Source organism: Jaculus jaculus, chromosome 14 (assembly GCF_020740685.1).
Source record: "Jaculus jaculus isolate mJacJac1 chromosome 14, mJacJac1.mat.Y.cur, whole genome shotgun sequence".
NCBI lineage: Eukaryota > Metazoa > Chordata > Mammalia > Rodentia > Dipodidae > Jaculus > Jaculus jaculus.
This window is the reverse complement of record NC_059115.1, coordinates 33,329,623-33,353,363: the sequence shown is the minus strand read 5'-3', so window position 1 is coordinate 33,353,363 and position 23,741 is coordinate 33,329,623. Positions and strand designations below refer to the sequence as shown.

Sequence of the window (23,741 nt, the reverse complement as noted above, 5' to 3'; positions counted from 1 at the left end):
AGTTCAGGGTGTGAGCAAGCAGGACTGGGGCACATGTTAGGAGGTGTGCTTGTGTATCATGAATAAGGAAAGAAGGAAAGAACAAGTGCACACACTGAGGTCCTCCCAGGGAGCAAGGAAGAGGAATACTTTGAGGTGCAGGCATTGTGGGCTGGCTAGAGCCCACTTCAAATGGAACCAGATAAGCTCAGGGTGTCCTAAATGGAGGCAGAAGCTGGCTCTTGGCAGGGTAATTATAGCACACTGAGCACTTGTTGTCTGCACCAAGCACTTTTCTTGTTTCTCATTTATTCTCTATAGCAACCTTGCACATGAAAACTATTTCCACCCTCACTATGTGCATTAGGGCAAGTGAGGCCTGGAGGCACAAGGAACCTGCAGAGCTAGCGTCTTGCAGGATGCCCTCTGCCTCCCTTGTGCTCACCACCCTCCCTCCCAGGGAAACCTCCCATCACCCCACCCCCAACACACACACACACACACACACACACACACACACACACACAGAGAGAGAGAGAGAGAGAGAGAGAGAGAGAGAGAGAGAGAGAGAGAGAGAGAGAGAGAGACCACTTCTTACTTAAACTGATGCTCACGGGAGCTGCGGATCTTGGAGGAGAAGCGCTCAGCCAGCTTCTCCAGGCTGCGGGAGTACTCCAGCTCGATCTCAGCTTTCCTGCGGAAGAACTCCTGCAGGTCCTGCAGCAGCTGCAGCCGAGACTCCGACTGCTGCTCCAGACATTTGAACTGCTCCACCAGCTGCGTGCGGATCTCTGCAAAGGCAAGTTGCTGAGAGTCAGTCAGGACAGCAGTGGGACCTGACAGCCAAGACCCACCCTTACAGCATTACAGCATCCCAGAACCAGGGCCAGAGCCCCAGCCTTACATTTGCAGACATTTAGCACAGAGATTTGGCATGGGGTACTTCTGTCATTCTGCCTAATCCACTGTTTCCCAAGCTTAAGTCACTACATGTTGCCACTAAGATGCTTTAGGCACAGGACACCAGCTACATTGTTACTTGCTTCATAGGATCTAATTGATTTACTTTTCTTACTGGAATGAGCTTGCTAGTCAAAAGCTATGCATCAGGCCTGGGGAGATGGCTCAGTCACTAAAGTACGTGCCACACAAGCATGTTCAGATCCTCAGACCTCACATAAATGTTGGGTGGGTGTGGCATCCTGCCTGTAATCCCAGTTCTCAGGAGGCAGAAGTAGGATCCCCAGGACAAGCCAAATCAGCCAGCCCTGGGCTCCAGTGAGAGACCCTGCCTCAGTGAATAAGTGTAGAGCAATTGCCGCTAACTTCTGGCCACCATACATACATCCATACACAACGAACACAAACTCACATCACACATATACTCACACCAAAAATAAATAAATAAATAAATAAGGCTATACTCCAGTAAAGTAGGAAGCAAGGAGTCTTTGCACCCTGAGATGTGGGAAATGAGTTCAACAAAAATAATTTTGAAAAATCCTTTCTAGATGCTACAGCTTGCCAAAGGCCTCAGCCCAAGCATCCCTGGCTCTGTGTCAACCAAAGGGAAGTGGCCAGTGAGAGGGTTAGAAAGACACCTCAGTATAGACAACAGCAGGGGCATGTAGCGCTCCTCTGGTGCCAGTGTTGGTCAAGGCCATGTCTGTTCTGCTTTAAATTAACCTGAGCTTGGGCTGGATAGCTTAGCGGTTAAGCACTTGCCTATGAAGCCTAAGGACCCTGGTTCAAGGCTCAATTCCCTAGGACTCTCTTAAGCCAGTTCAGTTGCAGTGGCTGGAGGCCCTAGAGCACCCATTCTCTCTCCCTCTCGCTCTCTCTCTCTCTCCCTCTTCCTCTCTCTGTCACTCTCAAATAAATAAATATAACCTGAGCTCTACATGAAAACATTTCAAGTCCCACTTAGAGGAACACAGAACACACTTGGGGAAGTACTGACCAATCAAACCAAGCCCGTGCAACCAGGATAAAAGTTCCAAAGCTGGAAGTTGGAGCTAAAATTCACAGCTGAACCCTGGCAAATCCTAACAATGCAACATGTCCTAATGTCCTAGTAACCATAGCCAATCATATCTTCAAGTCCCAATGCTATCACTGTCACAGGCCCAATGCAGCAAATCCTTCCTCACAGGCCCAATGCAGCAAATCCTCAACACATCTGTCTCTGAAAGATACCCTACTTGCACCACACCATACCACACAGGCCACCAGGTCAAAAATACTACAAGGATCCCCTTGGCCTGAGAGTTACATCTGCTTCTTGGTATGAATCCAGAGCAATCCACCGCCCAGTCCCAGGACTCTCCCTAGATGGATCCTACAAACCGTTCGAACTGTCCTTGACAGGGCCAGTGTCACCTTCCCCAGTGGACACCAGTCTAAAATGGTACCCACATCATCATCAAAGAGGGAGGTCTGCAAATGGGCGGACCCACCCTGGGGCTTTCCAGGGGCTCTTCAGGCAGAGTGGGTCTGGGGGAAGGTTCTATCTGAGGTCCTCACATCCATCCCTACTCCCTCCTGAAACCTCATGCCTGAGCACACTCCTCTGCTCTCCCCTCACTCTTCCCACTGGTCCTGTTCTCTCTTTGCAGGAGCACTGGAACCTACCCACCCTTCTCAGCATGGAAAGCAGCCCCACGCAGCACTCTTTCTACATCCAATAATGTATCAAGCATGGAAAACATCCGTGCCATTCTGATGAGCTGTGTATTAGTGATCATTGCGATGATAAATCCATGCCCAAAGAAATGGATCCTTAGAATTGTATGGTCAAAAGGCAAGTTAAGTATGTATTTTGGATAAAAAATATGCTAATGGATTTTTAAAGTTTTAAGAGTTAAAATACATTCAGGTAAAATTCTGTGAAGAAGGTTGAAGAGAATTATGAATTAAAAAAGATAAGGAAGCAATGTAAATATTTTGACTTATTTGAGATTTTTGATGAAAAGTGGAGAATATTGATGTATTATGGTATTTTTCCCATGACCTGGCAATTCCACTCAGGAATAAATAGATGATAGATAGATAGATAGATAGATAGATAGATAGATAGATAGATAGATAGATATAGAGATATAAAGAACCCGGTGTTTATGTATTTCAAAAATATATAAAAGAACAGGAGCTTTAAACCACGTATTAGAAACAGCCCCACACCCCTGTGAGAGTAACTGTGTGGTGATGTGATGTAGTCCTTCAATGGCGTGCCATACAACAGTGAAAAGGGATGAGCTACTGCTCCCTGCCACAACATGCTTGTAATGCACAGACCTTGTGATCACTGAAAGCAGCCAGAATCAATGAGATGATGAAAAGGTAGTTTATGGTGGCAGAGGCGGAAAAGGCAGTCACTTGGGGGGGTGCTGACTGAGAGGGGTTGCAAAGCTGCCTTCTGCAGTGCTAGAGCTTGTCCGACACCTTGACCTGGGTGGTAAGTCAAGGTTAACCAAGCTATACCCTGAATAGTACATTCTCTTGCATTCATGAGACACTTTAATGAAGAGCAAAATTTCAAATATTGCAATGTCATTTAGTTCCCACTTTTAAGAGAATGGTGTAATGTTATTCTAAAATGTCAATATTTAAAACATGGCAGAAATCTATCTTTAGTAGCTACTTAACCTTAGCATGAAGCATTTTAAATGTCAAGTTAAAATGAGTGGAGCAGAAGAGGTTCTCCCTGAAGGTTCATCAGGCAGGGAGACAGCAAGGGCCTGAAACCACTGCTTCCAGCCCTGGCAGCTTCCTGGAGGCCTAAGTGACCACCCACTTTGCTCCTGTGCCACTCAGGCAATCTCAGGCTGCTAGAGGCTGGTTGAAGTGGCAGTCATCTTCATTGTCGCATGCCCCATTTGCCCACTTCTGCAAATGAAATACAAGCTCTGAGCCCTGATTCTGCAGCACACACAGAACCACATCAGTACCTGTAGAGCATATGGTGACTTGCCCAACATGTACCTGTGCCCAAGTACACAGATCACTGTACTCATGACAACCTCACCACCCCCCACACACACTGCATGCAGCACATGCCACACACATAACATTCACTTCACACAAAGCACACTCTAGTTAGACAAATCACACATCATGCCCACATACCACACACATCCTCCACTCAACACACACACTGGAGGTAGCTATCATTATCAGTTTTTACAGAGCAAAGAAAAAAGGCTTTGCAAGCTCGGAAGCTGGGCCAAAGTCACATTATATGCTCTGAACTGTAGCCAGCAGCTCAGGTATGCCTATTGAGAGGCCCATGGATACAAGTGGTTTGAAGTGCATTCATTCCCATGATACCCAGTGCTACTGAATCATCCCACAGTTAGGAGAATCCTTTCTGGTGTTGTTCCATACTTTTAGACACTGCACTGTTAAGGTCATCTCAGTCATCACTAGCATTTAGAGGACACATGGCTGATCCTAACGATGAGGGCTAAGCAGTACTAGGAATAAGTCACACCTTCAGAAGGTGACAACAGCACTCTCAATACTGTGATAGACAGGGCTCAATAGAATTGCCTTGTTTTCTAAAGTAAAACAAAACAACATGCAAACTACTTTTTCTGGGAGGGGGGGTTCGAGGTAGGGTCTCACTCTGGCCCAGGATGACCTGAAATTCACTATGGAATCTCAGGGCAGCCTTGAACTCATGGCAACCCTCCTACCTCTGCCTCCCGAGTGCTGAGATTAAAGTCGTGCACCACCACGCCTGGCTGCTTTTAACTCACTTGTCTTCCATCCTGTCACCCTTTGCCCAAGATGATGACCTAGTGAAAAGGCTCAGCCTGGGCCTCCTTAGTCACTTGCATCCTCAGGAGCTAATGTTCTCATATATTACAGGGAAAGTTCATAAATCATACCACTGGAAGAAGCAGAGAAACTTCCCCCCAAGGCTGGAGCCTTCCAGGAAGGGATGTGGATGGAACCTCCCAGCAGATTGGATGCTTGGAGTTAAGGTGTCTCCAAGTAGAGTTCCTGACAAGAGACTGTACTTCAGCCTGCCCAGACCTGCAACCAAGATCATGACTTCTAGCTCCTTCCAAGTGGCTGCTAGGAGGCACACTAGTGGCTTTTTTTCTTGGAGATTTCAAAAAGAGAGAGAGAAAAAATAATTCAAATCAAATCAAACTGAACTGTTCTCTGGGCTGGGCCCTCACATGGCTCCCAAGAGATGGATCCAGCCACAGCCTGGCAATGAGGGACGTAAGACCAAGGAGTGGTGCAGGGGAATACTGAGTTAGAAAGTCAGGATTGGCTTTGATCGCAGAAGCAGAAAGCTGAAGATGGCTTTTATCACTTAGAGCCACCTCCTAGCTCCACCAGCCGGGGCATGAAGCCCAGAGAGGAGGCAGGACTAATGCTGCAAGGCAGGTCTCCTGAAGTACAAGTCTCCCATGCCACTCTTCCCATGTTTTTCGCCAAAGCTCCCCACTGTTTAGACTCAAGGCCAAGTTCTTTAGGCATTCAAAGGCCAAGAATCCATAGCTTACCATCCATCACTGAGCTCCTGTCCACTCTATGGGCAACATTCTCCCTAAAGGCCACCATACCTAACCCAAAGGGGGCCACCCATGGTAGCATCCACTGACCCTCACAGCCACAGCCTGGCAAGCAGAGGAGCAGAAAAGTGGAGCTCTGGATTACTTTTTTATAATGCATAGACTATTTATGGAGGAATTTCAGGCTTCATTGACTAGAAAGTGGAGTTCCCATATGCTTTCTCTCTCTCCCCCTGCAAAACTTCTCACTGACATTTTTCATTAGCAGCCACCACTGGTTCCTACTGAAGAACTGATGTCCATACATTATTAAGCTTTTCATCTATAGACTTCACTCTTGGTGTGCATGCTGTGGGTTTGGGTAGATATATAATGACAGTGACCACCATTACGGTCCAATACAGACTATTTCCACTACCCTCAGAGTTCTCTGGACTTCTGCTCAATTTTCCTGTGCATCCCCTGAACACTTTCTTGTCTCTGTCTCCATAATTCTGTTTTGTTTTTTGTTTTTGTTTTTGTTTTTGTTTTTTTTCTTTTCTGAATGTCCTAGAGCTGAACTCATCTACTAGGCTTTTTCCCACTGGCTTCTTCCACTTGGCAAAGTGTCAGAGCTCTTCCATGTCTTTCTGTGACTTGAAAGTTCATTTCTTTTCATTGCTGAGTAATATTCTACTGCCTGGATGATTACCCAGTTTGCTTATTCATGTACCTGTTGCAGGTGATTATAAATGGGCTTATAAAACTCTGGGGAAGGTTTTTGCATAACACATTTTTTTAAATTTGTTTGAGTAGAATACTTTTTTTTGGTAGATTCCATGAAGCATGGAATCATATTATGTGTAAATAGAGATAGCTTAACTTCTTCCTGTTTAGTTTTCATCCCTTCTATATCCTTCTCATCTTATTACTCCAGCTAAGACTCAAGCACTGTATTGAATAAAAGTGGAGAAAGAGGACATCCTTGTCTCAAACTGACTTTAGAGGAAATAGTCTCACCCCCCCCATAATATGATATGGACTATAGGTTTGTTGTGTATTTTATTTTTTATAATTTAAAAAAAATATGCATTTGTTTGAGAGAAAGAGGCATAGAGAGAAAGAAAGACAGAGAATGGGTATGCCAGGGCCTCTAGTCACTGCAAACAAACTCCAGATGTATGTGCCACCTTGTACATCTGACTTACGTGTGTCCTGGAGAACTGAACCTGGGTCCATAGGCTTTGCAGGCAAATGCCTTAACTGCTAAGCCATGTCTCTAGCCCAAAATACTTTTTTAAAAAGTAGTTAATTTTATCTTTCTAGAGTGGCTAGGTTTATAGAAAAAAAATTACTTTTTAAATAGAAAATAATTTATTATAGATAGAAAAATTCCAAAGCTGCAAAAGCATACAAGAAAAGCCTCCCTTCCCTCTGATAAGGCAGCCACCATGCAGGTTCAAGTGTATCCTGCCAGAAATAATGGTGGTATGCATGTGCTCATGTGCGGCTGTGTGTGTGTGCTGCAAATACACCCTCTCCTGTTTGAGTGTGTTACAGCATCACATGAGTCAGTGCTCATTACCACTCTTTTTTGGGGGGAAACATTCTGGAGATCAGTTCATATCGATGTGCATAAGAAATGCCTCATCTAGTCTATGGCCATACTACCCTGAACATGCCCCATCCTGTTTGATCTCAGAAGCTAAGTAGTATTGGATGGGAGGAATTCCTCACCATGTTTATTTTTAAATATGCTTCTTTTTTTTTTTTGCATGTGTATGAGTGTGGGTGTTCATTTGTATGGGAACACATATGTGTATGTAAGTGCACATGTATGTGCATGCATATGGAGGCCAGAGGTCCAGAGGTCAATGTTAGGTGTCTTCCTCAATCACTATCCACCTAATAATGTTTTAAAAGATAGGGTTTCTCACCGAACCCAGAGCTCACCAATTCAGCTAGGCTGGCTGGCAAGCAATCCCCAGCTCCTCCTGGCTCTGCTTCCTCGGCACGCGTGCTTCCTCGCGCATGAGCTCTGGGAAGCCAAACACATGTCCTCACACTTATACAGCAAGCACTTCACCAAGCCATCTCTCCAGCCTCTAATTTCTTTTTCAAATTATTTTATTAGATAATATACAAAATGATGGGTTTCACTATCACATTTTCATATATACATGTATATTTGTAATATACATATATGTATTTTTATTTTACATTCATTCCCTGTTATCTGCCTATGTCCTTCCTCCCCAGTCCATTGGTCCCATTCTTCTCCCCCAAGTAGCCCGCTCCTGCTTTCATGTCATTCATATACACATATATGTGTACATATGCACATATGTATATGAACTCTATATGTGAGAGGAAACCTGAGGTACTTGTCATTATTCCTTCATCACCCTCTCTTGTTCCCCATTGCCTTCCTTTGGACCCCTTTCTCATCCTGTCAATCCCCCTTCTATTTTCATGTTCTCTCTCTTCATAAATTTTTAAATCTAGACTCCACATATGAGAGAAAACATTGAGTATTTGGTTTTCTGTTTCTGGCTTACTTAGTTTAACATGATGTTCTCCAGTTATAGCCATCATCCTACAAACGACACCATCCTCTTTCTCTTATCCACTACACATGGATACAGTGGAACTCAGTCTGTAGCCCTCGGCCGACCTTGAGCTCGTAGTTATCAGTCTATCTCGGCCTCCTGAGTACTTGGGATTAAAAAGAGAGCATGTGCCACCATGCTTGGCTGGTATTTTCAACTCAACACATAGTAGCAGTGTGGGATAAAGTGCCATTTCAGACCTGTGCACAGTGTGTAATGAGGCAGGCTGTGCTCTCAGAAGCACGAGTATCCACCAAAGGTATCAATCACATTAGGGTTGAGATGGCTGAACTGCCCTCCTTGAAGTGGCATCAATTTATTCTTCTAGGAGAAATTTATGAGAGGGGCCCTGTGTGTGTGTGTGTGTGTGTGTGTGTGTGTGCGTGTGTGCGTGCGTGCGTGCATGTGTGTTTGTCTGGGAGGGGTGGTGGTTGTGGTTAAGACAGGGTCTCATGTACCTCAGACTGGCCTTCACCTCCGCTCCATAACTGCTGACCTGATCTTCCATTCTGCACTGCTGAGAGCTGGCATTACATGTGTGCTTCACTTCCTGCATGAAGGTTACTCTTCTAAAAGATATCATCTTGGAATTTGCTTCACTATGACCACAGGCTAGGGGTGGGGAGGGGATGGAGAATGGTAGTTTTCAGTTAAGCAAGGCAGGCCTGGACTGAATGACTTTACTGTTGAAATTCAGCTTGGGAGATACAAGCAAGGAACTTGTGATAGTATTCTCTCTACTTTGGTAATGTTTGAAATTTTCCATAAGAGAAAAAAGGAAGAAGAAAACAACAGCCCGAGCCAGAAACTCTATTCGAAGCCTGATGAGCAGGTTTGAAGGGTGAGGAATACCAATCTTCCTGGAGGCCTCTGCCCCCAGCCTGCACGTGGCCTTCTGGAGTTACAAAGAAGACCAAAGTAGGGCAACAAGAGAAGTCTTGACTGTGGCTTCCCAGACCCCACCTGGTCTTACTGTGATGCTGGTCCTGAGAATGCAAAGGTCATCCTGGGATGCTGAGATCCCCTGTCACTGTCTGGACTCATCCTGAAGAGCAAGTGTCCCAGCTCCAGGCTGAGGAGGCCTTCTCACCTCCACAGGCATTTCATCAGCTTATCAAGACACTGTTTTATCATTCCCACAGATGAAACAACTGAAGGGAAGTGATTTGTCCAAGGCCACCCAGAAAGCGCCAGAGCCAGAACTTAAAGCAAGAGGCAGACAGGATCAGATGTTCCTCCTAGGGTGGAGGGAGGGGTGTTCCTTGACACCTCTGCTTTCAAAACCCATGTTCCCCCTCCTGGTTTCACCCCACATCCATCATCTTAGGGTCATCATCACAGGGCCTGGGTCTGGCTGTCATCACATCCATCCCAAAGCACTCTGACCTGAAGTACAGTCAATTGTGTAGTGGAAGGAAACCTCAGCTTTTCAGGATAACATAACAGGCTCTGGGTTCACCCACCCAGTGATTCAAATCCTGACCCTGTCACATGTTCAGCTGGGAGCTGGAGCAAGTTTCTTTATTTTCCTGGAACTTTTTCCTCTGTAAAATGAGGACAATAATAATCTACCCTGTATTGTTAGAAAAAAAACCTGGTAAATGATAATATGGCTACCGTGGCTTGCCCTGTGCCCGGTTATCCATTGCCAACATACTGTCCCACCCAGAAGCCACTAGCCACAGATGGTTACTTAAATTTTATTAAAATTAAAAAGTCATTCCTCTGCCACACTTGCCTCATTTCTAGTGCTCAAAGTCACACATGGTCTATGGCATCCATAATTCTAGAAATTAAGGTTTAATAAAATTGAGCTACTGTTGCTTATTATATTGCTTTCTACAGCCATTTCTCATGGGCTTGAGTTGAAACTGAGGTTCAGAAAGGCAAGGATGGAAACCTCTTTGATAATTCAAATGTATACACATCCCCTTATATACATCCCCTTATATACCTAAGAACAGGTGCTATGATCTGCAAACCTTCAAAACAGCAGGATGATGAGACCCTCATTATCTGGCCCAAAGACCAGCATCCTGAAGGGGCCCCTGCCCCCCCACTCAGCCCTAAGAGAAATGGAAATGTGGCCAGTGGAATCCCAGCCAGTGCCATGAGACTGAATGTAATACTGCCAGGTATGCACTATGGGTGGACAAGTCAGTTTTCCCTTTTGTAAAAGGAAGGTGACTGTTCTTATCCTGCAACAGACAGCATCAAAGTAGAAATGCCACATGTAACATGCCAGGAACCCAGTGGACCCTGGGTAAAAATGCATGTCTGTAAAGGTGGCTGGCATAGCAGGAAGGGCACAGGTTTATTATAGGCTTTGGGGACAGCCAGTCTGGGCTCTTGATCTGGTTGTTGCCACTTGGAGGAAGTCACATGAGCTGAGGCTAATCTATAAACTAGTGAGTGCTATCTCCCTGGTGGGCTTATCAAAGGGGAAAGGCAGTAAGTGCATACATCATTGCGTGTGGTGCTCGACACATGGTAGTGACTCAGCAAAGGCACTGCCGCTGCTGCTCTAGTCATCTATGCTGAGTGTCATAGGCTCTGGCCACTGAGCAGTCTCCCAGGGGACATCAGGCTCTCTGCACCCACAACTCTGAGAAGAGGGTGTGGCCCCTGACCATCCCTACCCCTTGCCAGCCTCCTTACATAGACAAGCAGGCTTTCTCAAGGCAGCCTCATCCCCCCCACCCACACACACACTAGCTCCATGTGCCTCCCACTGCATCCCAGCCCCCAGCTATCAAGGGCCTTGGGCAGCCACTGCTCCATTGCCCTGGCAACCTGGCCTAAAGCTCAGCCACTTCTGCCTGGTTCTGGGAGCAGTAGGGAGCTAACCAAGAGACTGGGAGAGTCCCTCCCTGCATGTGTCCCTTCAGATTTACTCTCAGCCCAGTTCCTGGCATCTTGTGTTGTGCCACTCTCCCTCCTTCATTTGACCAAGGACCCTATCTCCCTTTATTAACCTTTACCAAACCAAGCTGTAGCACTCACCACCACTTCAGCTATGGAAGAGGACTAGGTGAGTATGATAGCATTTTCCAGATGAGAAAACTGAGGTCCACCTGATCACAGGGTTTCAAGCAGACCTGCTGACTCTAACATCCACTGGAGGCTCCACCAGGTACTGCCTGGTTTAGACCCATTCTCCAGGGCTCCAAGGGAGTCAGCCCTAAATGCAGATGCTTCCCAAGCATTAATCCCACCTCAGTTCTGAAAACTGGGCCACTGGGCACTGCAGTGCTGGATCTGAGCACAGACTTGGCTGAGTTCAGAGCTCAGCCTTGACACTGGCCAACTGTGTGGCTTTAAACAAGCCAGTTAACTTCTCTGCACCTTGCTTTTCCGAACTGCAAACTGGAGGTAATAAATGCAGGCATGTATTGAGCTTAGCACTTCCCATGAATCTACACTACAGTCTTGTGGGACAGCTTCTGGTTTCACAGAGGAGACAAAGGAATAAGAGGTGGGGTGGCTTGGCGAGCTTCTCCTAAAAAATTGAGGAGTCTTTGACTGTATATCATGTACCACATGCCAGAGATGTCTCTGGAACACTTGCCATATGTACTATCCATGTGAGCCAGGTCTTCACACCCCATCTTAGTCATCTCACAGTTACTCCAGGAAGCACAAAGACTCAAAGCATTTCTATGCCAGAGGTTCCTTGAAGCAAATTATATCTGCTTGCAGTTTTCTGGGGAGTGGGATACACATGACATATGATATGATTGGCACTTCCCCCTCCACTTCTTATCACCTCTTCTTCCAGAAAGGAAATATAGTTTATGGGCTTTTGTGTTTTGAAAAAAATGAGTTAATTAATAATGATAATGGTGACAATGACATCAACCAGGAAGGTCTTCCTTATGAAAGAGGATGTGTCATGGTCCCCCACACTCAGAAATTAGCCCTATATCTACAGACATCTGTGGCTGGAGATGAGAGACACTTCCCACTTCGCATGACCATCCGGAAGCAGAGACCTAGTTCCACAGTCCCTGAGGGTCTCCTCAGATTGATATCCCACACCTCCTCCTAGCAGGAAGCAGTCAGCAGAAAGACAGCATTAGGGCCTGACATGGGAAGTCTTCTAGCATCTGTGCTATGTCCAGTAATAGCCCTTCCCTGCCATGAACAAGTTAGACAGAAGTTGCCTCCCCTGCCGTCCAGATGTTTGGTAAAAGGCAAAGAATGAGGCTGGGCCTCTTCCTACCCCACGTCCTGAGCTACAATGGGCCGTGATCCATTTCAACTCGAGATTAATATTCACGGCTCTGCTGCGCAATGGTCCCTGAAGGATCAGATGCCTGGAAGCAGGAAGAGATCAGAATTCATTAAAGCTGCATTTCCAGCTGTGTCCTCAGACTCGGGATGTTCCTCTGTTTTCAATCTACCCACCTCACAGGGCTAAGACAGAAGATTTAAGAATAGAGGGCCAGTCTATAAGCTTTCAAGTCTTTCCCAGACTTCACAACCAAGTGATCTCTCCAAGAACCATCATATTTACTTAACACATATTTTTAAAGGGGAAAAGTGGCCATTGTAAAAATAAATGTGGGAAACACAAAATTATGTTATTAAGTTCTGTAGCCCAAGATTTGATTTTTTTTAATAAAAGAAGTTTGGCAAGGATTCAAGGAAGTGTTGAAGATACATAGGCAGCTAGCAGAGACCTGCTCTGCAAGGAAATGACAGGGGTGGAAAGAGAACTTAAAAGGAAAGCACTGTCCCTTTGTGTGAAACAGTGACACTCTGTTCTGCCTCTGTGAGCCACCTAAGATCATCCTCCAATCGGCCATCTATAGTGCTCTGCTCTCACCTCAGGAAACAACAATTGATCCAACCCATTAGCTGACAAAACAGTAAAGCAAACAGAGTCCCAAGGTGATACAGGAAGCTGGGGCCCACTGTGCCCAAGGCTCAGCTCCTTTGTCCAGTTTTTCATATACAAGTCCTTTCTTCCCTGTCCTTAGAATAGGCAGCTAACATAAAACCAGCACCAAGTTTTTTCCTCATACTCATCCTGCCTCAGCCTTCCAAGTAGCTGGAACTCTAACTCATACCACCGCACCCAAAGTCACAATTTTTTTCAATATTTTAATTTTATTTATTTATTTGAGCAACATGACAGGGAGAGAGAGAGATAATGGGTGCACCAGGGCTTCTAGCCACTGCAAATGAACTCCAGACATGCACCACCTTGTACATCTGGCTTACGTGGGTCCTGGAGAATTGAACTTGAGTCCTTTGGCTTTGCAGGCAAGTGCCTTCACTTAAACTATCTCTCCAGCCCACAACTATTTTCAAATGAATAAAAAATGATGATTGAATATTTATCCCCAAAAGATATCCAATTCCTAACCCCAGAAACCTGCAAATGTTACCTTTAAGGGCAATAAAGGATTCTGCAGATCAGAGATGTATGAATATGGTGAGGTTTGGAGATCATCTTGGTTTACCCAAGTGCACGCTAAATGCAACAACAAGCATCCTTATTTGACAGAGCTTTGAAGACAGTTTCTTACAGAAGAGGAGTGGGCAGTGTTGCCACAATGCAGACACTAGTGATGTGGCTATAGCAGCCATCAGAAAATAGAAGAAACAAGAAAAGTGACTATCCCTCAGGACAGTATAGTTAGGTCAACACCTTGATTTTGGAGCAGTAGCGTAGATTTCCAGGTACTAGTTTCCAGATCTGAGCAAGAATAAATACGTGTTAAGTCAGCAGGTTTGTGTAACTTACCGTGGCAATGATTGGAAACCAGTGCAATGACAGCAGCTTGAGGACTCTGAAGAACCAGAGCTCAGTCTAAAAGTGAGTGGCATGAAGAGCACTCCCCACCAAGCATTTAATGATCACCCGCTCCCTACATGCTAGAGGACAGAAGGAACTGAGACAGAGCACACACAAGATAGCTACCTGTAAGAAACATCAGTGCGGCTAAGCATGATGGCTCACACCTGTAATACCAGCACTTGGAGGTAGAGGCAGGAGAACCAGGAGTTCAAGAACAGCCTGGGCCTCATATGACCCACATACATACATCATATATACATATATCATACATACATACACTCTCTCTATGTGGTAAGAGGACGAAGCATACCTGAGTGAAAAAATCATTAGTGATAGATGAAATAATTCCCCACCTGGGCTCAACGAGACACACACACACACAAATCTATGCATGGGGATACCTATACAGCATTGTCTATAAAAGATAAAACATGGATACAACATAACCATATGGGGCATTGCTTAAATAATCCTGGCACATCTATGCAATAAACTCCTATGTTGTTTAAAATGTGTGTCACATAAGAATTCTCTGTGGCCTTAGAAAACGCCTATAGTATATTGTTAAATTACAAAAATAGGACTATGATTAAGTGCTTCCAAAGCATAGCTACTTGCACACAGAGAAAAGACTGAAGAGCATATGTCAAAATGTTAGCCATGGTCAGGGCTACAAAGATGCCTCAGCAGTTAAAGGTGCTCACTTGCAAAGCCAACTGGCCCAGGTTCAACTCCCTGTCCTTATCGTGGTAAATCCAGATGAAAAGGTTGCAGAAGCATCTGGCATTTCATTTTCAATGGCAAACTACCCTCATGTGCCCAAACACATGAATGTGTAAATAAATAAATTGATAAATAATCATTGCTTATATGTTAATCATAGTGACCATTAAGGGGTGTGATTACAGATGGACACATTTCCTCAGTAAATATTTCCTGGGCATCTATGTACTATGCTAGAGCCTGGCAAACTTCTTCCAGGAGCTAGTCAGTACATTAAATTTTAGGCTTTGAGGTCAGACAGCCTGTGCTGCAGCTACTCAGTCCTGTCCTGTGGAACATCAGTGGCCTGCAGAGAAATGAAAGTACGTGCTGTTCCAATAAAACTTTATTTACAAAATTGGGTAACTGGGGGCTAGGGAGATGGTCCAGTGTTTAAAGGTGAATGCTTGTAAGCCTGCTACCTCAAATTCAATGCTCCTGAGTGCCTACCTAAAGTGGTACATGAGTCTGTAATCTCAATGTTCCTAAGGCTCTGGGGGGTAGGGGTGGAGCCAGGAGAAAATGGAAGTTTACAAATGGTAGCAGCAAAAGCACCAAGAGACCCTGTCTCAAAAGAAGGTGGAGACTTACGAGAAACTGCAGGGAAAGTGACAAGCTCTGCTCTCACTGTTAGCTTGACAACCAGCCCCCAGTTGATAGTGGCAAACAGTGATTAATTAAAATCTCTCAAAACAGAAATCCAGAGGCTACAGAGAACTCAACACTAAATTAGACTGCCAACAGGTCTGCTATAGCTCAGGGAACATTGTGGAAGAGGGGGCGGAAAGATTGCACGAGCCTTAGGATGGGTAAAAATATCCTGAAGCTTGGTCCCTACTATGCCCCAGGGACTGACTGAGGCCTTCATGACCCACAGTGAATACATAACCACACTGAGGAGGACCTCCAGGGCAACAGGAGCTGGTCAAGAGGATAAAAGAGAATAACCTGCTATAATTAATATAAAATAAAAATTAATATAACAAAGAAGATGGAAGGAGAGGAAAAATCTTCTGAGGTTTTCCTCTGACCTCTCCACATGCACCTTAGCATGCATCAACCCCCTTCCACCCTGCTGCACACACACACGTTTTTAAAATAGGTAACTGGGGGTTGGGGAAATGGCTTAGCGGTTAAAGCACTTGTCTGCGAAGCCTAAAGGACCCTGGTTCAATTCCCAAGGACCCACATAAGCCATATGCACAAGGAGGCACTTGTGTCTGAAGTTTGTTTGCAGTGGATGGAGGCCCTGGAGTGCTCTTTCTCTCTACCTCTTCCTCTTTCTCTCTCTCTCTCTGAAATAAACAAAATATTTTTAAAAATTAGGTAACTGGTCAGATTTGACCTCTGGGTTGCAATAGGCAAATTCCTCTATTTCTTGCTTCTTTATATTTTCTAATTCTTCTATATGGCAGACATTACTCCTCCAACATGAGGAAAGGCAGCAAACTTCATAAAGTAATTGTAGTGGGCCCCTGGGAAGGCCATAGGTAGGCATCGTAGGGTAGCATTTTCTCTAACGGTGATATCCTCAATATCCCCCAGCGTTAGGTAGGAAGTAAAAATATGACTAGAGGCCCTTGTAAAACAATATGAGGAACACATGACAAAATACATCCAAATGTGCTCAATGTTAAACTACAACTGCTAAACATAAGCTGTCTGTGAGCTTATGGCTCCCAGAAACCTTCCCAGCAAATCTCACTTTAGTTACTGCCAGCCCTGCTGGATTCAAAACCAGAGAAGAGCTGTCGCCCCCACACCCTACCACAGGAGAGCTGTCTCTGTCTTGACCCCATTAGTCCCTGCTGAAGGGTCCAGCCTGTACAAGAGCCGCTAATCTTCATTGAGAAGATGCCTCCGGCCATGTGCACATTCACCTGACAGGAATAGGACTCAGGATAAATTTCCTTGACCTTCTGATGGAAAGGCCATATGGAAGGATACCCAAGGCCACTGTGAAGTCCAAATGTTTTATGCACATTGTAGCTACTGCTCCCAGAGGCTTGTGCAGGATGGAAAGTTGCTGTCACTACAGCAGCTGCGTGATTTATGTTTCTGAAACCATGTGAGTTATGATCCATGACCTCATTCTCTCATTCTGGCAACTTCGCAAATTCTTGCCAATTGATTTTTTGGAAAGAAGAGAAAGAGAAACAAGAAGGGTTTGATTTCATGCTGTGTGTATGTGTGTGTGTGCATGTGTGTGTTGTTTTCCTTTTAACATTGTAAAACTCTGCAAGAATTCTCAAAGAGACCTCAATCTATTCCATAGCAGGAATGCAGGTTAGATTTTTGAGGTCAGTGAATGGCGTCTGATTATTTAAGTGAGTCTGTTCTTTAACAGAGCACATCAATCAAGCCCTGACAACCATCTCTGTCAAGACTCATTGTCCATCAGTAAACCTCCAAAGTCAGCTCTTCAGGAGGCCATCTCTACCTCTAGGGAGAGACAGAGTAAAGTAAGACATAACCAAAGGGATCCAGATAAGTGCTTTCTCAAGTGCTGAGCTCAGCAACTTAGAAGCCCCAGGGGGGAGGAAGAAAATGCAAAATCATCATAATTGGCCAGTCACTAATGGACTATAAACCTTTAAAGTTAGAGGTTGTCCGAATATCCACCTACTGTGGTCTGGGTAGGCTTTATGTTAGCCAGTGTTCCATTACTTTAACAAATACCTGAGATAAATCAACTTAGAAAGAGGAAAGGTTTATGTCGGCTCATGATTTTGAGGTTTATCTGTACAGCAGAAGATTCTGCCCCTCTCATGGCATCCAGGAAAGCAAAAAGAGAAACAAGAAACATCAGGGTCTCCATATTACCTTCAAGGATGACTTATTTTCTTTTCAATTAGCCTCACCTCCTAAGGGTTTCACTAACTTCCAATAGCTACATAGGCCCATGATCACATCTTTAACACATGGGCCTTTCAAAAACACTCAGGATTCATAATAGAACAGGCTTGTTCATACTAGGCCATGAAAAATGAGTTCTTGATTAGTTTTGTCCTACCTCAGGATAGGGACTTTAGCCATCAACTGAGATTAGTGATACCTAACTAAAAATTATGGTAGTGAATTGGATTTTACATGCACATATGAAAAAGCTCTACAAATAAAAAAAGGTATACAGCCGGAAGTGGTGGCGCATGCCTTTAATCCCAGCACTCAAGAGGCAGAGGTAGGAGGTATTGCTGTGAATTCGAGGCCACCCTGAGACTCCATAGTGAATTCCAGGTCAGCCTGGGCTAGGGTGAGGTGCTACCTTTAAAAAAAAAAGTTATACAAATAGGTATATTCTTCCTGGAATGCTAAATATTACTTCATTTAAAAGCCTTACTAGGGCTGGAGAGATGGCTTAGCGGTTAAGTGCTTACCTGTGAAGCCTAAGGACCCCGGTTCGAGGCTCGGTTCTTCAGGTCCCACATTAGCCAGATGCACAAGGGGGTGCACATGTCTGGAGTTCGTTTGCAATGGCTGGAAGCCCTGGCGTGCCCATTCTCTCCCTCTCCCTCTGTCTGTCTTTCTCTCTGTGTCTGTCGCTCTCAAATAAATAAATAAAAAATGAACAAAAAATATTTTAAAAAATAAATAAATAAAAGTAAAAAAAATAAAAGCCTTACTAGTGGATCTGAGGCGGTCGTGCGATGACAGGAGTGCTTGCCGAGCATGCACAAAGCCCCAGTTCCGCACATCTCGGGATGGTGGTGTACACCTGCAATTTCTCAAGGCAGGAGGACCAGCAAGGCCATCCTGGACTACATAGCAAGATGGCAGCCAGCCTGTGCTACATATGACCCTGCCTATCTTACACTCGCCTTTCTGAATGAGGGAGGTTGCTGGGGAGAATGAATGGGGAAAATGTCATTATAAGTGGGTGTTAGTTTCCAGAACCAAGCCTTTTGTGTTCCTGAAGTACTCCATCATAGGAAACGCTCAAAATGCCAGCAAGTAATACAGCAGAGACACAAATGCCCATGTCACTCATCCTTAATAGGGTCTCTGTAGAGGGCTAGGGAGTGCTATACAAGACCACCAGCATTATAGGTCCCTCCCCAAGAAGACAGGTAGGTAATAGCCAGATTAGCATCTGTTAGGAAGGGAGGTGGTCTATTTTGGCTCCTTCCTTTAGACGTTCCAGGGATTTCAGAGCCAAACATGGTGGCATACACCTGCTATCCCAGACATAGTGGCATGCACCTGTTATCCCAGACATGGTGGTATGCACCTGTTACCCCAGACATGATGGCATGCACCTGTTATCCCAGACATGGTAGCATGCACCTATTATCCCAGTACTCAAGAGGCAGAAGGAGGAGGATCAAAAATTCCAGGCTAATTTAGACTACATTGGAGACCCTATGTCAAAAGAGAGAAAACAAGCAGAAATAGGGGGAGAAGAGGGAGGAATTCCAGAGGGGCTCAGTGATGATCACAAAATCCAGTATTTCATCCCAAGAGGTTCCACGAAGTCCTGTGGCTATGAGATGCTCTCCCCCACTTCCACACTAGATACTTCCCCCAACCACATACCCCTCTGTGAGGCAATATCACTCTGATCCCCCTATGAGGCCCCTGTGCCCACAGGCTTGTCAGATAAGAGCTAAATAAGCTGTGAAATTAACCCAGTGACCGCTTAAGTGCCAATCCTTTGCCAGACTTTATGTTGTTCCTAGGTTTCCCTTTGAAAGGAAAATGCCACTCCCATTTTCAAGGTGAAGCTGGAGTTCAGAGAGAGGTTTCCCAAATTCCCAGCCCCATTGCTGCTTTCCAGCCACACCATCTCTAACCAGAACTAAACACACAAGCTCACGCATCTCATCTCCAGTGACCACAAACCCACTTATGGCTAAGAAAACCAAAGCTTCCCAAGGCAGGACCCCAACATGTGGCAGCCACGACCTGAGCCCGGGGCTGGGTGAGCGCAGGCCTCAGCTCCCACACCCCTCAAATCTCAACCACTTTGCCCGGTCAATGAGGCAGATTCCCTGATTCTGGGGACAGAATCACTGGCCAGATGAAGCCATGCTGGGAACATTCCAGGTGGAATGATTCATGAGATAGGGAAGAAAAAAGTAACAATGTGCTCTCCATGAGATGGGGTCAAGTGCCTCCTTTGGCACTGTGGGAAGTAGCCAGTGTCTGGGCCAGGTGCTTCCACACAGCCGAGCAGCAGGCAGCCTCAGGAGGGAGCAGAGGGGAGAAAGGAACACAGCCAGTGCTTTAGCCACAGACAATAAGAAGTAAGGCAAGCCAGTGGCCTAGACCCCTGAGAACTTCTAGCCACACTCTTCTGCATCCCTTCCTGTGAGGCATATCCAAATGTCTGAGTTTGGGACTGAGAGCCCTGCCTTCCACCCCATGACTGTCTCACAAGCCAGAGAAAATTTGCAGCGTGGTTAGTTTTCTTTTCCAAAGGCAATGCAGAAACTCCCACCCTCCCCTTTTAGCCTCAGAACCCAAGTGAACTGCCATTGCCTGTCAGAGAAGCCCTTGCTAATCACTCCATAGTTGTCAGTGAAGGAGGAACTATCTGCTTTTCATATTCCAGAATTACTAATTTCTATCCCAGAGGATGGCCAAGTAGGACCAGAAGGAGAAAGTACGCCAGATAACACCAAGCCCAACATTTCTATTTGCCAGCAGACAAGCCTGAAGGAACATGAGGTGAGATCTCACCAGCAATTTTTCAGGCCAGGTCTCTAAGAGTTTCTGCAGAAAAAAATAGGGCTGGAGAAATGGCTTAGCCATTAAAGCACTTGCCTGTGAAGCCTAAGGACCCATGTTCTACTCGCCAGATCCCATGTTAGCCAGATGCACAAAGGTGTGACAAGCACAAGGTCACACATGCCCACTAGGTGGCACAAGCTATCTGGAGTTTGATTGCACTGGCTGAGGCCCTGGCACTCCAATTCTCTCTGTGTGTCTCTGTCTCCCTCTTTCTCTCTCACTCTTTCTAAAACAAAAATAAATAAAAATTAAAAATCACCTAGGACATCTCCCTCATCATTTTCTCAAACCATACACATCTTTCAGGACAGTTTGTACCCAACCACCTCAAAGGAAGAGGGAAGAAGTGCCACCAGGGGAGCCAGCTTGTCAAACAGCCACTCTGGCAAAGGTAGCCCCCATCCCTAATAATACCTTACACACACACACACACACACACACACACACACACAATGCTTGATGCCTCACAAAACCCATTTCAAAAAAAAAAATCCATCCATTATTTACGAGAACCCACCACACCTCCAATTTACCAAGAAACTTGACATGTTGGGAACCTGGGGTGCCAAGTGGGAGAAACAGCTTCTGTCTCACCATTCCACCCTCTTGCCAGTGCTGTTGGCCAATTGCTTGCATGAGAGCAACCCAACTTCCCACATCACAGCACTCTGCAGTTTATACTCCTTCCTCAAAGCTGAGAGGAAGAATGAATGGATTCTATGCGATGATGTGAGTGGGTGGCATAGACATTACTCCCATACTTCATGGGAGGACTGAACTCATGAGCCATCTAACACCTGTGATTTCCCATAGTTTTGATGAGCTGTGAACTCCAATCAAGGCTTTCATGCCTAGTCTGACAGGTTATTTGCATGGCTGGCCTGACTACTTCAACCTCTCCTTGAGCCTCAATCTTCACCTCCTTAAATATGAGCTGACCTGTGGCTCATTTTGCCCAGTGGAGTGCTGGTATGCCAGTTCCAGCCTTTGTCTCAGTAAGCCGTGAGTATGCCTACATGTTCTCGCTCCCAGTCCTCGCTAGGTGACAGATCCTGGCTAGCCTGTGTGTGGAGGCATAAGCTATGGAGATGCATTGAGCTGGTCACCCCAGCCAATAACAGACAACTTCAACATGCCAAGATCAACAGAGCAGCCTAGCTGACCTCCAGAGAGCAATGAACACTGTGACTAGATGCCACTAAAGTTCTGTGCTTGCCACACATAGTTCTGTGGTAAGAGCTGAGCACTACCTAACACCTTGCACCTGATTAACCCACTGATGCTTGCACCATCCACCCATGCCTCCATGCATTTGTTGAGCACATACATGTTAGGTGTCCACAGTGTGTCCACTACCATCCAGGCTCAGGCAGTGGTGAGCAAGGCAGATCTTGCTCTGTCTTTTTGTAGCAGGCAGACCAGCAGGAAGGAAGGACAGCAATCCCTATTCACGGAGAGGGTAATGTGTAGGGCAAGCTCAGTATCAGTGTGGCCCAGGGGAGGTGAGCCACATGAGGTGAGGTCAGGAGAGGTTCTGAAAGCCATGACAGCTAAGCTGGAGTGTAAAGGTCCCAGAGGAGCTGTCCAGGGAAAGCGCTGCAATGCATGGAGGGAAGTGCTGGAGAGTGTTCCAGCAGAAGACACAGCCTGGGCAAGGCCCTGATGAAGTCACTGTCTGACAGGAGCCCAGGAGAAAGAAAACAGGAGGGGAAAAAGATGTCTGAAGAATCCGGCATTGGGATGACCTAATCTTCATCCTAGGTACATTTCCCATATTCGTAAACAGCCCTCCATATCTGCAGGTTCCACATCTGGGACTTAGCCAACTAAGTTATTTATATACTCAGCTGATAAGCAGCCCCTAGTTGGCCACATTTTGCAACACTCCAATCACAGGCTATGAAGGACCATTCTCCCCCTACCAATCTAGAAGAGACCAAAGCATCCCCAGATTTCCTACACAGACAGAGCTCAGAAGCAGCACTCCTATGGAAGCAAACACAGAGATTTTCTCCTGAAGCTGGTTGAAAATAATGTTCTAGTTTTACCTAGACTGCATATTTACCTGGGATAGAGTCACCTCAAATCACCCTTGAGCTCAACTATGGAGTAGAAATTAGCATCAATATAGCTAACACATAGTGAGAGGTGAAAGTGAGGTTCAGAGGGAGCCTGAGGGCTCTGGAGGAGGGCAAGATGGGCCATACATGACCAAATGAACCAGACAAAGTTTTAGACAGATGAGCTGAGTCCTAAGGAGCATGGAAGGCCAAATGAGGTTGGGGGAAGAAAGAAGCCACCAAAAGGCATGGAGGTAGAAAAGCTTGCAAGTCGTTAGCTGGGGATTCATTATGAAGGCTTAGAGTACATCCATCAGAATGATGGACAATGTGAAAGGGCAGCTGGAAAGGAGCCACATCAAGGATGTTCTAAGATGCCAAGAGAAGGAAATTTAACTTTACCCAGAAGACAATAGTAAAGGATGGAAGATGAGGGTGCATTTCAGGAATTTGAATCTGGCTGACTAATGAGATAGGCTGGAAAGGAGAGACCAAAGCCAAGAGGAAGCATGCCAGAGCTGACTGGAGAAGAGGAGGCAGATGTAAGCAACAGATTCCCACAACTGGACAGCTGGGTAGATGGAAAGGCAAAGCCAATCATCCCGAGGTTGTGTGTCCACAAGAATGACTGTGAAGTTCAAGGCAACAGAAAAGCTGGGGGTGGCTGCCAGTTGCAGAACAGAGGCTCTCAGACATGGAAAGGCTGTCTGAGGGACAGCAAGCTAAATACTCAGAGGAGAGCAAAGATAAAGAAGGATAAGAGTAAGTTAAATAGAAAACTCTGTAGAAAGTCTCACCAGTAGCATGGATCAGGGAGAGGACAGAATATCTAAACTAGAAGACCAGGTGACAGATCTAATACAGTACAACAAAGAGAAAAACAATAAGAAGGCACAAATGGGAATTCCAAGATATTCAGGACACTATGAAGAGATCAAACATGAGAATTCAGGATATAGCAGAAGAATTTTTCTCCAAAGTCATAGCAGGTATTTTCAACAAAATCATAGAAGAAAACTTCCCCCAATAGGGAAAGCAATGCCAAAATAGATACAGGAAGCCTTTAAAATGCCAAACAGACAAAATCAAGAAAGAATCTCTCACTGTCATAATAATTAAACTACAAAACACACAAATCAAAGAAAATATATTGAAAACAATTAGAGAGAAAAATCAAGCCACATACAAAGGCAAGCCCATCAGGATAATAGTAGATTACTCAACACAAACTTTACAAGCTAGAAGGGCTTGGAATGATATATTCCAAGATATGAAAAATAACAACTGT

At 45.4% G+C, this 23,741-nt stretch overlaps 1 protein-coding gene across 5 annotated transcripts in view; it reads right to left on the bottom strand.

Annotated features, from left to right (window-relative positions):
* Srgap3 (SLIT-ROBO Rho GTPase activating protein 3) overlaps window positions 1-23,741 on the bottom strand; it is a 273,622-nt gene that overhangs the window by 138,562 nt on the left and 111,319 nt on the right. For 4 of the 5 annotated variants that reach the window (XM_045133456.1, XM_004651477.3, XM_004651478.3 and 1 more), the window contains exon 2: window positions 578-770. In XM_045133456.1, coding sequence (XP_044989391.1) covers window positions 578-770 — 193 coding nt within the window. Of the gene's footprint in view, window positions 1-577; window positions 771-23,741 lie in introns of those variants that run through there. The other variant, XM_045133457.1, reaches the window with a different exon arrangement.